The following is a 13,772-nucleotide window of genomic DNA, read 5'->3' on the forward strand; positions in this document are numbered from 1 at the left end:
TGTCAGTGTGAATGGATCCAACAAAACTAAAAATATCCAATAACGTTGCACGTTCTATGTTTTGATGTTATAGGCCTATTTAACAAATCTCAAAATCTGACATATAGTCTGTGCCATTGTTACAGATAAGGATTTCAAATGTTGTACTTGTTCTCGAACAACAGCATATTAAACGTCCTCCTAATTTTCTTTATAGTCAGATATACTTTAATTACCATATCTAATGAAACAATTAAACCCCAGCAGAGGTCACAGCTTCTGATTTGTTCCTTTGTGTTGCCTTGGTAACCAACATAAAATATTGCTAGCCGTTTTATGCTCAAGATCTCTGCTCTTGTTCTGTTAACAGGTCATTGTGAGTACTGAGACTTTCATAAATCTGTGTCTCACAGGAAAATATTGTACAAGATCTGGTGGAAATTGATTCTCTGACTGGCTACTGAAAGCCACTCGTCCTTCAACTTCTTTATAACAAATGACGACCTCACCTTTCCAGTGCTAAAAACACAGTGAGTCATTTAATCCACTGAAAGCATGTGAAGAAAGACATATTTCAGACCCAATTCTCTTCTTAACACATTAAAAAGGTCCTAACAGAACAGGAAATTAAAGTCCACAAAGTGATGGATGCTAGAAAAATATGTATCACCACACACAGCTTAGATATGCACATTAAGACAACCCATATATGATCAACCTCCATGGAATGTTTTATTATAGACCATCGCCAAATATTTTCTGAAGCGAAGCTACGTGACTATGATGTCATAAATAAAAAGAATAAAAGCACACGTGAGGTTGAACAGAAAATGAAGATTAAAAATAACATGGGCACATTTTCACATCTTATTTATGGTACAGTAATAAACAAATATATATATATTTTTTTCTCTCCAAAAAATGGCAAAAATATACATGAATAAGAACAAAAATGGCAAAAAGTCTGTCAATGCAACAGGGCTTACTGCAGTCTAGGCCACTCGTATTAAGACATTAAGGTAAGAAACACACGTACGGCGTAAATTATCTGAGCTGCATGTCCGTGTCCATATTAGTCTGTCTTTATTACATATTTCTTTGATTCTTCTATAAATAAACAACCGATAACAAGGAAACCTTGGTACAATTAAGAAGTGCGTCTTGTATTTCATCGACAGCTTCAAGTAGTCAAATACCCATGCTTAGACTTAGAAACATCTGCGAGAAAGATTAGACTTCTAATCTAACAATATTCTCTGCTTGTCCTTACAAAAACGTGTGTGTACTGTATATTTTTTTCTTCCTTCACATGAGTTGACAGTGTCGGATATTTCTGCATGAAACACACTGAATAAATCAATGATCTCTCTGTACAATAGAATTACTTAAAACAAAATACAACTTAGGTTTGTATGTACATCATCTACCTACAAAGTACAACTGCTATCATGTAATAAAATATGTAAACAAATTTCTCGTTCGACACAGTCGACTGTGACAACAGATAGGATTTTTTTTCCACACTTTTCACATTAGATTTATTTTCGTATAGACATCCGTTAACAGTATCATAGCACTGCGCCAGTCTGCACCAGACAGCTGTATAAAAAAGAGACGAGAGCAAATGGACCAACATACATACGGTTGAAAAAGTTCCAATCTGCGACACGTTCCCTTGTCGTGTCGCTTTGAGGGACGAGAGGTCTATCTGATGATGGGATCGGCCTGGTGGGCGGACGTGTTTGAAGCGAAGGATGGCATGGCATGCACTACAATCAGTCGCTTTACTGAGACAAGGAAACATCACTGTCTTTCTGGCAACTCACACATTTGCAATATTACAATTGGTTGTACAATTAAAATGATCAGTTTTGGCTGGAAATCATAACAGTGCAGTGCTGTCAGAGCCTCGGTGACCAGTCTTGAGCAGTTTAGTTTATTACATAGTGTTTTTCTTCTTTTTGCAGAGAGCAAAAAATGATAAGACACCACATGTAATGTATAAACAATACAAATTTCTCATATATAGAATTTATATATATATTTATATATATATTTATTTATTTTGTTGGCAGGAGTCCTTTTTTTTCAAGTGAACAACATTTTTTTGGGTCCCACTGTCGTTACGGACGTCAGCACTACGTGTCTCTTACATGCTTGAAACGTTCTCCTCTTTTTACAGAGTTACAAAAGAAAAGAAAAACGAGATTTACGCCAAGGTTCACATACCTCTAAAAAGTCACTTAGGATTATGATGTAGCTGTGGAATATTCTACACTGATAACGTCTCCGACCAGATAGAGGAGTAAGGTCACTAATGTTTGCTATTTTACCTTCGCGGTGTGCTTACGGTTGTAAGTGTGCTTTATGGTACAGTTCACATCAGAGTTCGCCGCCTTGGCACAGTGCCGGGGTTCGGCTCCTGTCGCCCTCTCTCTCGGCGCAGTGCCCAACAGGTCTGTCAAAGTTCTGTCAAAGCAACGGGGCGACGCTCGGACTCACACGTAGTACTCCTTGTCCTTGTTTTTCTGTTTCTTGTTGCCGCTTTTCGTGCTTTGCTGCTTGTCCTTCATGACTGCTCCATTGCTCTGCGCCGAGTTGGTTATGTAATTCCTGGTCTCGTCCACTTGGTAGGATCCCTCGTCCCTGTTTCTGTACTTATACATGGCGTACAGCAGTATTAGGATGCACAAAGCGGCAGCGGCAACTATCCCGACGACCATTCCGGTGGTGCTGCTAGATTCACGGACCACCTCGGAGGCCCCCGGAACCCGCCTGATGCCCGGCTCCGTGGGGATTGCTGTGGGTACATTACGGAACATGGGGGAGGTTATTAATGGGCTCTTCAGCTTTGTGTTGTCTACCTCATAGGAAGTGGGCAATGGAAGCAAGACTATGTCGGGCTGGGGCTTTAGCTCCCTGTGATTCATTTTGCCTGCGGGCAGTTTGGGTGGCGTGGACGTGGAGCGGCTCAGCTTGGGGGAAAAAGATGCGGTAGTAGTCCTACCAGAATCGGAGACTTTGTTAGGTCTAAAGTCCTTGGATCCCCACTTAGGCGCGTGAGCTTTGTAGCCACCTTCAAAGGTCGACGATGACAAGGTCTTATCTGTTACCAAGGAGAAGGTGGTGTAAAAATCTTCATCATCAGTAGGGGGCAGGTTAGAGTCGTATGCTTCCCCAGAGCCATACCCAGATATCATCAAGCCATCATCATCATCATCATCATCACAATCATCGCTGCCTCGGTCCGACAAGCAAGGTACCCCCGCCTCAGTGGTCATGGACAGGGACTCTTTGGTGGTCTCAATAATGGTGAGGTGGGGGCGGAGGGTTGGGGGAAAGGGGATGGAGGGTGTACGAGTGGCTACAGAGGGGAGCTCTAAGGGATCCTTTACTAGTACTGGGAAAACTAATTCACCTCCTACAATTGAACACAGACATGAGGCAAGTTAGTCTCTAAAACTGGTAACCTAAAAAAACAACAAAAAAAGCTCTGGTAACGGATACAAGCCAGAACGTAAAAAACAAAAACAAAAAACAACAGAGAAACAATATTGAACATACAGTAAACGACAAAAAATTGGCATCAAAAGGACTCGACAGGTCTTTGTGGGTGAGCCGGTTTGTGCTTTCTTCTTTCAGCCAAAACAATCGGAGTTATATAAAATAATATCCTGGCTCTTCCCAGCTTTGTAATGGCATTGAAAAGTGCCCGAGTTTTTGAAGCTCCAAAAAGCGCATCCATCCATCATAAAAGTAATCCATACGACTCCAGTGGGTTAATAATGCCTTTTAAAGCGAAGCCATGTTTTTTTTTTTTTTTTTAGAAAAATATCCATATTTAAAACTTTATAAACCATAATCATGGGCTTTCGGCAACAGCCATACCCGCGTTGCCGAGAAAGTCGTGTTCCAGCAGAAGGGTGACCTCTGATCCGACATATGATGTAAGACATATCACAGGTGACAATAGACGCCTCTTGAGAAAACCACATAACTCTCTTGTGCTGAAAGCCAGTGATTATAGTTTAAAAAGTTTTAAATATGGATATTTTTCTTATAAAAACCCATGGCTTCGCTTCAGAGTCGTATGGATTACTTTTATGGATGGCCAAAAAACTCAGGCACTTTTCAATGCCATTACAAAGCTGAGAAGAGCCAGGATATTATTTAATATAACTCTGATTGTCATATACACCTAGGATGGCTTGAGGGTGAGAAATTGATTTGATCATTTTGATTTTGGGGTGAACTATTCCTTTAATATTCTAGAAAAAAGTTGTGCATAGAAAATTAACATGAGCCAATGTAATGTTAGTTTCTACAAAAACATTTTTAACATTGAAAGTTGCGTATTTTAAGATTAGCTATGCATGCCAACTTGAACAATAGCAATAAATAATATATAAATGAACATTAATCAGAATTAATAAATGCTGTAAAAAAAACAACTTTTGTACACTTATTGAATTAAAATTAATATATTGAATATTATTTTTTTTTATTTTTTTTAATATTTTGCACAAGTAAAAAATATATGAATCTACTGCCATGAAGTCTCAAGTTCAAAAAATAAAAATAAAATCAGAATATTATTTAAATAAGCTATGAGATGAAGTCTCATAACATGTTGTTTCATCTGTGTCTTAAAACATGTTTATTTTTGTATCTTCTCTCGCTCTATATATATACTGTACATGTGTGATGAAAGATCTGGCTCCCCAGCAGTGCACTGACTTTTGCCTTTTGAATGGCTTCAGAAAGCCCGCCCAATGGCAGATACTACCTCCACGGTGCAATAACAGCTGAATGAACTCTGTCAATATGGTTGATTTCTAAGTGTGAGACTTTAATCTTTTAAGAATGTAGATATTTACTGTATCTTGAAATGCTGAAAGTACAAAGCTTTTATTGACGGAAATAATATTCTCAGTTCTTCAAGTATATGTGTAGCTGTAAAGTGTCGATATTCGGCAAGGAACAAGTGATTCTAACACTAGAAGAAAAAAATAAAAAATTCAGTGTGTCTGCCATGCAATATAAGCAAAAAGTTCCATTTCATGAACATGGAAGGTTTGTTTATGCTTTCTAACTGCTAAATATTCAGACTGTCATTACAACGGTAAGATAGTTCTACCATCAGGTTTTAGTACAAAACAAAGACTTGCATAAAAAATCAAAAAAATCAAAAATAAAATTCAAAATAACTTAAAATGAAAAAGACAGAGCTCAAATGATAACACAAGTAAATTAAATTACAAATCCAATAGCATAAGTTAAATTACAAAGCCAATACCATAGGTTATCAATAACTAGACATAGCAAACAGTACAGTACTGACAAACAGGCAATATAAACAATCTAGCAAAACGAGATCAGAACTTCTGATCTCATTACGTTAAGTAGTTAAGCATACTATACGGCATATACTGTATATCATAAACATAAACATACCATATTTTTTGTCAACTTACATCAACAAATTGCCCGCATGATTTTGGCATGAAGAAAAAAACGTACAAAAGAAAGTTGTGTAAGAATGTTCTTGGACAAGTTTTTTCTTTGTGAAAACAAAATAACTGTCATTGCGATTCTGGTTAGATATATATTTTTGTTTCCCACATGAGAGAGTACAGGGAGGCAACAACACATACATCCACACCACATAACATGAAAAATAAACTTCACCATTATTCTCTTTTGTCGTTACTTTGATAAATAATCCAGTTTTCTTACAAAAAACTGTACATATTTGAGCCTTTGATTTATATAGCATATTTTTTGTTGTTGTTAAATAAATATCTACATTCTAGTAATTAAACTTTTTGCTTAGATTGGTTTTAATCTTTAGGTTTGAGTGAATGGATGACTGTACATATTTTACCATAGCTAGAAGGGGGAGGAGGGGGGAGGGGGGTTGTGACAAGGGAATTGGACCTATGAACATACTACATAGGAGATGACAATGATGGGGGTGATTGTGTAAGTCAGTTGCCATGTCCATGTATAGGCAGTACGAAGCGGTCGGGCAGCATTAACGTTTTTGGCTGTAAGGAAGGGATGGGGATATACAAACAATGAGCATATACATGCCCATCTACGAAAAAGAACAAAACTCTAACACTGACAATCTGACAAACCCTAAACTGCAACTTCTTCGCCATGCAGTTTGTAAACATTCTTTAAACGTCAATTGTTCATCAAGATCAACTCTCAGAATTTGAAAAAAAAACTAAAACAAGAGGTGCATCAAGATCTGGAACCTTTTCATTGACCATCATGTGTCTTTTCGATTATTTCTTACACAAATTTTCTGTATTAAATCGGGTTGTTTTTGCATTTGAGGTATTGTGATATTGTTCTTGAATGTGATTCTAGTGGTTTTACATTTCTTTTGATTAGTTATCACTTTGAGCACATGGAATTTTCATTGAATTAGTTCCAAATCTAAAAAAAAGACCAAAAATCAAAACACGTTATCAAACGAATGATAATTGTGATTTGATATTCACATCTAGTTCAAATTTCACCACTAATTTTGAACCCAAAAATTCAGCTATTCAAAAAATGGTAACCAACAAAAAATGAAATTGATTTGAGTGCGTGTAAAACTAAAAAGACAAAATTCCCAGAGACGAAAGAACAAAGCAATTCTAATTTTCACACACTACAACCAGATGCACAAACTATAAAACAGACACAATCAAGAGGGACAGTTTAACAGACAACTGCTTCCTCTGTCATGTGACCCAAAGACAAATATATCTGTCATTGTTAGTCTTAAACATGTAACAGGCGTGCAGTCTGGATGTATGTCAAAGAGAGAGGAAAATTGGCTGAAAATGGGTTAAGTTTTTTATACTGCAAGATGTTGACGCATGCGTAAAGTAAGTTGCATTTAGGGAGAGTAGACGAACAACACAGCAAGCTGGGGGTCAAATCAGACATCAAAGGTTAAGCAAAGGTCAAAGAAGCCTTTTAACCAGGGCCTGTAGGTCACAGGTGTTTGTCTGTACGCTTTTTGTGGCAGATTCCTTGTCTTTTATACCAGAAAAGTCATTATATCTCATAACAAAAGATCCATAATCATGGTTGGTACCCACAGACATTGGTTCAAAAGCAGCAGAGTATTGATTGAGGAATTCCACAAGAGGGTTCAGAATAGATGACTTATTTAGCAAAAAAGAAACCAACTCTCCGAAAAGTTTAGGGCAAACATTATTTACTTATGAGATATTAAATTAGTACCTAATCTAATCATCTAAATAATTCCAATTCCTTTCTAACAAAGAAAAAGAAAAAAAAAGACCATTGTTGTGGAGAAAGCAGTGATGAGATTCTTAAAAATACAATACAAATATTGTGTTTATAATGCTCCTTTCTACCAATATTTATAAATACTTAAAATTATAAATAAACAGGCTTTATTCTGATTGATTAACTCAGTGTGTGTCAAAATATATTTAATACTTTGATGAATTACTTTTAAACTCTTCTAAGGGTCAAACAAACCATTCTGCAACATATGTGTTATCGCGCTTTTGCTACTGCAGGCCCAAAACTTTGGAACGGTCTACCTCTCTACATTAGATTAGCTCCCTCTGTTTCCACCTTCAAATCTTCTTTAAATACTTATTAATTGTCTTTGGCTTTCAATTCTCCTTACAATTATTGTTTATCTATTATTGTGTGTTCCTTTATCGGAAGTTTTATTTTTATTTTTCTTAGTTTTATTCTGTTTTGTACAGTACTTTGGTCAGCCTTGCTTGTTTTTAAATGTGCTTTATAAATAAATATTGTATTGTATTGTATTGTATGTGTTACTTATTTTAACCACCATTATATACCAGTGTACTGCATGATGCATGGGAAATCTTGACACTCCAAAACAGGAGATTGCCTGAAGAAGAGTTCAATTGTTCAATTTGTTTGTAGAATGAACATAATTGTTTCAACATATTACAACACTCACATTCTATTAATAATACATTTTAAAAAGCGTTGGTAAAGCGTTTTTTTTTTTTTTTTTTTAACTAACTGATGGTACCTGAGAAGAGTGCACAAGTAATCTGTGCATTAAGGTGCACTATAAGAATGCAAAAACTGTAACACCTCAAGTATTATTTGTAAAGTGAGACTATTCAAAACTCTTCACACACAAGAGGTGTATCTCAATGTCGGTGTCTAGAGTGTTCTTATCTCTGCTTGCACTATGGATAGGTAATTAAACAGGAGCTCCAATGCTGAATGGCCACCTGCAGGCCTGTGATAAAAGCAACTCCCCCTCTCCCTGCACAGAATAGGGCCAAGCAATACTGGCTCTCTAATCTGGACCATTCTTCTCTTTGTTCTACCGTTTATTTCCCCCTTCCATTTCCTGCATTCCAATGGCATCTAATTGCTTTGAGTCTAAAGACGCTCAACTCTGCCCAATCAGCATGACAAAACAAGCTACACTTATTTGTAAAAAGGTAGATATATGCTGGAATCAGGTGAATAACAAAAATCCAGCTCATCTTTTGGGAATTTCTCAGTATTGTGAGAGTGTAAAATCATGAGTGCAGCATATAATGCCATCTGGTGTTCATATAAGAAAGATAAATGAGTCGTAGTACACTAGTTTTACAGTTAATACACAGATTGCAAATCAGACACATTATTTCATACTGCATATATTTCATTATAATTATAATGTTTAAAATTTTGATCTGTAAAATACAGGAAAAAGTTATAGTACGGCTTCAGTAATCTTGAAATATACAGTGCTATGCATAAGTTTAGACACCCATGCTAAAGTTGACTAAAAAATCATCTTTTGGAAATTGAACTTAATGCCTTAATTAAAAAAACTAGGAAAAATCCAACCTTTAAGGACACCAATTTTCTTTGTGAATGAATAATGTATCGTAAATAAATAAATGTTCTTCCTTAAAATACAGGGTGCATAAGGTTTGGACACCCCTATGTTAAATTCCCATAGAGGCAGGCAGATTTTTATTTTTAAAGGCAGTTACTTCATGGATCCAGGATACTATGCCAATCTCTAGGTATGGTGAAGGCTATGTGATGATGTGGGGCTATTTTAATTCCAAAGGCCAAGGGAACTTTATCAGGATGCATAGTATCCTGGATCCATGAAGTAACTGGCCTTTAAAAATAAAAATCTGCCTGCCTCTATGTGAATTTAACATAGGGGTGTCCAAACCTTATGCACCCTGTATTTTAAGGAAGAACATTTATTTATTTACAATACATTATTCATTCACAAAGAAAATTGGTGTCCTTAAAGGTTGGATTTTTCCAAATTTTTTAAATTAAGGCATTAAGTTCAATTTCCAAAGATGATTTTTTATTCCTCTTTTTAGTCAACTTTAGCATGGATGTCTAAACTTATGCATAGCACTGTATTTGTATAAGTTGTTTAGTCCACTTTTATGAAAAACATTATAGAAAAAAATAATTAAGTAGAGTAAAGAATAATATATATATATATATATATATATATTTTTTTTTTTTTTTCCTTGGGTCATTCTTACTATGCAGTACTATCCATGTCTCCATAATATCACAGTTCAAAAGTTTGGGGTTTCTTGTCTGGTTTGTGCCAAGTTGATGGTTTTAATGACAGAAAAATATCCCAGGACTTTTTTAGAAGACACAAACAAATTGCTATGCAAAGCAAAACTGGAGCTTGTTAATTCCTGATTCATCATTATCCATAATTATGTCATCAAAATCCACACATAAGCCTGAACAAATCACACTGCTTGAGAGATGTAGAACGGATTAGTATTACACTACATGCTAGCAAAAATCTGCAAGGCAACTTTACTGTGAATACATTGCACTGATCCTTTCCTGCAAATACAAACTGTACCATAAACTATAAGAGTGAGAGATTCTTCCATCGCACAGATAATTGAGTCTCTGGAGGCTTCTTCCCTTCAGTTTTAAATTCACTTCACCTTTTGTCTTGTTCAAAAGGAAATACCGTATTACCGAATAATTTAAACACAAAATGAGCCCCATTTAACGGTGTTTCAGAATAAACAAAATGTGTGAAGTTTCTAAAAATATATCCATACAACTTTACATAAAAGAAGTATACTCTTTTTAGTTTGCATGCAAGTGTGAACTTTAAGATAATGAGATTTGTGAGCAGAGAAATAATCTGAGACTAATACAGAAGAATATTTAAGGAATGACTTTGGAAGCATATCATTAATCAGGAGAAGCCCTCCTATGGAATTCCAGATAGGGGATAAATGGGAAAACCCAACAATTCTTTACAAACAGAGAACAGAATCACGTGACAACACGTCAAGACACAGACAAGTTGATAGACAGGAACACGATTTGGTACAGGAAATGCAGCGGAAATCTTTGCAACCATAAGCTTGAGGTATGATGCTTTGTTGAAACTGGCTCATACATACAGTACAGCACTCATGTTAGTCATGTTAGTCTGATGGTGAGGAAATGCATGGAGATCAAAAAATGGCACCATGCACTGAATAATGACAGAATAGTCTGGTAAATGGCTCTGACTGGCAGCTACCATACTACATGCCACAAATGACTGCTTGAGAAAGCGTGACATCGAGAAGCGCACGTTTTGTGGCAATAAAACTCTTTCTATGCCATCTGCATTCAAAAATTACTTCATATGCAGACCGGCTCAGTCAGCTGAAGATCAAGAGGTTCAAGGATGTTGGCCATTCTTAAAACACAACTTTCTTAAGATTACATCTACTTGAGCTTTAAAAAAAAGCTCTTTTGATGGCAAGAAAAGATTTTGTTGCCTGTTATTTGCTTTGTTAATTGAAATGGCAATGTTCAAGGTCAAGCCCAGATGGTACAGATGCTTGAGAAAAATGGAGGAAAAATCGATTTCAACACCAAAATATCATGCGGAACAAGATGAGGCGAGATGACAGGAATGTTGATTTTGGATAGCTGGGAAATAGATGAGGACTTCACCAATAATAACATCAACCACGAGCAAGCTCATGAAATTAAGAGGGCAAATCAAGGGGAAGTACCCCACGCATGCGGTACAGAATACTCTCCGAATATGAGGACGCACCCCTGCAGCGGTAATGTCTCATGCAGCTTCACATCAACTGATGTAGAGGTTAGAATGGCATGAATTTCTGTGTAAACGTGACTGGATGATTGGGACCCTGCCAATAGCTTTCTTTATGAGTACATAAAGATTCCAGAAAGATGGATATTGTTCTCAAACCGCTAAACTGATGAATGTCATTTGGAAGAAATTGGCATTGACATTTGAGAGAATTGCAGAGGGTAAGAACAGGTTGAAGTGAACAAAGAGGATAGCCTGTCATGTCTGCATGAAAACTTAAATGTATACCTTTTCATCCAATGGGGCACAATGCACATGTATATGTGATAAAAGATAGTGTGCTCATTATAGGCCAACAGATAAAACTAACAGGCCATGAAATGGCTTTGGCCTCTGGAAATTATTTGATCACACATTGTCCTTCTTGTTATGTGCTGGTTCACTTTTCAGGCATGAAACATGTATAATTGGGTGTTTGTTCAACTAGGGGCACATATGGCTTTGTGGACTTCTCTTAAAACACATTTTTTATACTCTCGCTTGTTTATTTAAAGTAATTTGTACACAAGTTATATTCTGATGTTTTTCAGAAACACCACATTTCATATTATGTAATGCATTTCATAGCATTTTTGGTGGAAAAAAAAATCTTTACATTTTTTTAAAAGAAAATCCTAGCAATACAATTGTGTGCATCTTTTTGGCAATTAGGTATTATTTCATTTCATATAAATAATTTATTTAAAAATGTAGATGTTGCTTCGATCATCAATTTTCAATTTTAAGATGAATTATCTTGACTGACAAGCTTAAAACAATCAAATATATTATCAAAATAAATGATAAAGATATGAGAAAAACTTTCCAATACTTAGTTTAATATGTTTTTATGTGACCTTCATATCACAGAGAGAGAGAAAAAATAGCTGAAATCTGTTCTTTTTAATAAAAATCAACCCCTAGAATATAAAAGTGCCAGAAGTTGAAGAAACACCCAATTATTGTAAGTGGGGTTTTACTCAAATTATAATACGATTCATTTGAACTCTGACTTGAATCATGATTTGCAAAATAATGAAATTTCAGTTATCTTTAACTGCAATCACAAAAATTGCATGTTTCATAAAAGACATGACAGACTATTTTCTCAAAGCTACAATTATGTTACAATTATGTAAAAAAAAGCCAATACCCAACTTCTCTCAAATCTCTCTCTTTCTGACTATCTCTTTTTTTTCTAATCACTGAATTGTATTTTTCATATTTGGGTTGGAAAATATTAGCAGAACAACTTGTTCACACTGAGGCAAAATTATATTGTTAAAAATAAGCATAAGGACACAAAACAAAAATTTGTACACAGAAATTCGATGATATCTGTTCTCTATTACAACAACTTAATTTAGATCAAGCCTCTTGAAATGAGGAAAGGAATTGAAAAGACTGCTTCAACAGCAATTAATCTGATAGATATCACTCTACTATAAGGCTGAAAGCAAAGTTCAAGAGAAATCTCAAAATGTATCATGTGCCAAAATGCAGTCCAATATCACATGGCAGAAAAACCTCAGTATGATACATTTTGAAGCATCAATGCAGAGAACATGTCACTTTTCTGTACTAATTTTGTACATATGCTCTCATATTAGGCACTGGGGACAAAATTAGTAATCAGTGTGACCATGTTAACCACTTCGGAAAACCCCATGGCCAAGTGTAGCTCGTAAGAAAAGTTTGGGTGAATGATTTGAGATTAGCTCTGATTCAAGGCTACTGAATGGACTAAGCTAAGCATTAGAAATGCATGCCTGTTTCTGTTTTGTATAATATTTATCAAGATATCCTACTATATGATTGTCTCTGTATTGGTGTACATGAGTTGAAACTTGGATTGGACAGGAAGTTACACTTTTTCTATCCATGGGGGGAGGCGATGCTTTGAGGATCTGATCCTCAGTTGCAAATGAAAGGCCACCACATAGAGGCAAGCAAAATTCAACTGACCTAGCCCACCTGCATGTCCTTCGCACTCAGCAAAGTCCTCGTCGTCACTGGAGCATTCGGCAGAGGAGACCATGTCATCCGTGGTCTAGAATACGGTGACACACACACACACACACACACACACAGGAGAATAGACAAACAAAAGAGAAACTTGAATGCATTAGATTGTACCACCATAAAGTTAAATAGCCTTTTCAGATAATGTTTTGAATTTATACTGTAGGCCCTGTAACATTTTTCTGCACTGATTTTGAAGGAAAATCTGTGGTACATTCTTAAAATAAAAGGTTAAAAACGTTTTTGTTTTTTTTTCACAGCAATGCTATAGAAGAACCATTTTGGTTTCCCAAAGAACCTTTTGTGGAAAGGTTTAATGGATGTTAAAGGTTCTTCATGGAACCATCAATGCCAATAAAGATTTTTTTTTTTTTTCAAATATAATAAAATAATAGTAAAAAATAATAATATATATATATGAATCAAAATGTGCACATAAAAAAAGAACAAGAAAAAAAAAAACCTTTATAGAAGCTGCTTGACCAAAAACATTCAAGAACACATTCAAAAAAGAACAAAAGAATCTGACTTTCAAACTCTATAGACAAACAGTGAAATTTACTGTTTCCTGTTAATAAACAGTTATTAACAGCCGAAAGCATAATCAAATTAGCCACAACTTTTAATAAACGAATATCCTATAAAA

At 35.6% G+C, this 13,772-nt stretch overlaps 1 protein-coding gene across 21 annotated transcripts in view; it reads right to left on the bottom strand.

The window, feature by feature from the left end:
• Positions 1–489: 489 nt before the first annotated feature.
• The window catches only part of nrxn3a (neurexin 3a), a 285,254-nt gene continuing 271,971 nt past the window's right edge, over positions 490–13,772 (bottom strand). For 8 of the 21 annotated variants that reach the window (XM_084096200.1, XM_084096203.1, XM_084096201.1 and 5 more), the window contains 2 exons: positions 13,070–13,154; positions 490–3,400 (listed from right to left, as the gene is read on the bottom strand). In XM_084096200.1, the coding sequence (XP_083952326.1) occupies positions 2,478–3,400; positions 13,070–13,154 (1,008 nt within the window). In that variant the 3' untranslated portion in view covers positions 490–2,477. Of the gene's footprint in view, positions 3,401–5,453; positions 6,027–13,069; positions 13,155–13,772 lie in introns of all 21 variants that reach the window. The other 13 variants (XR_014603916.1, XR_014603917.1, XR_014603918.1 and 10 more) reach the window with 6 other exon arrangements.

This window comes from Abramis brama (genome assembly GCF_963993115.1).
Source record: "Abramis brama genome assembly, chromosome: 21".
NCBI classification, from domain to species: domain Eukaryota; kingdom Metazoa; phylum Chordata; class Actinopteri; order Cypriniformes; family Leuciscidae; genus Abramis; species Abramis brama.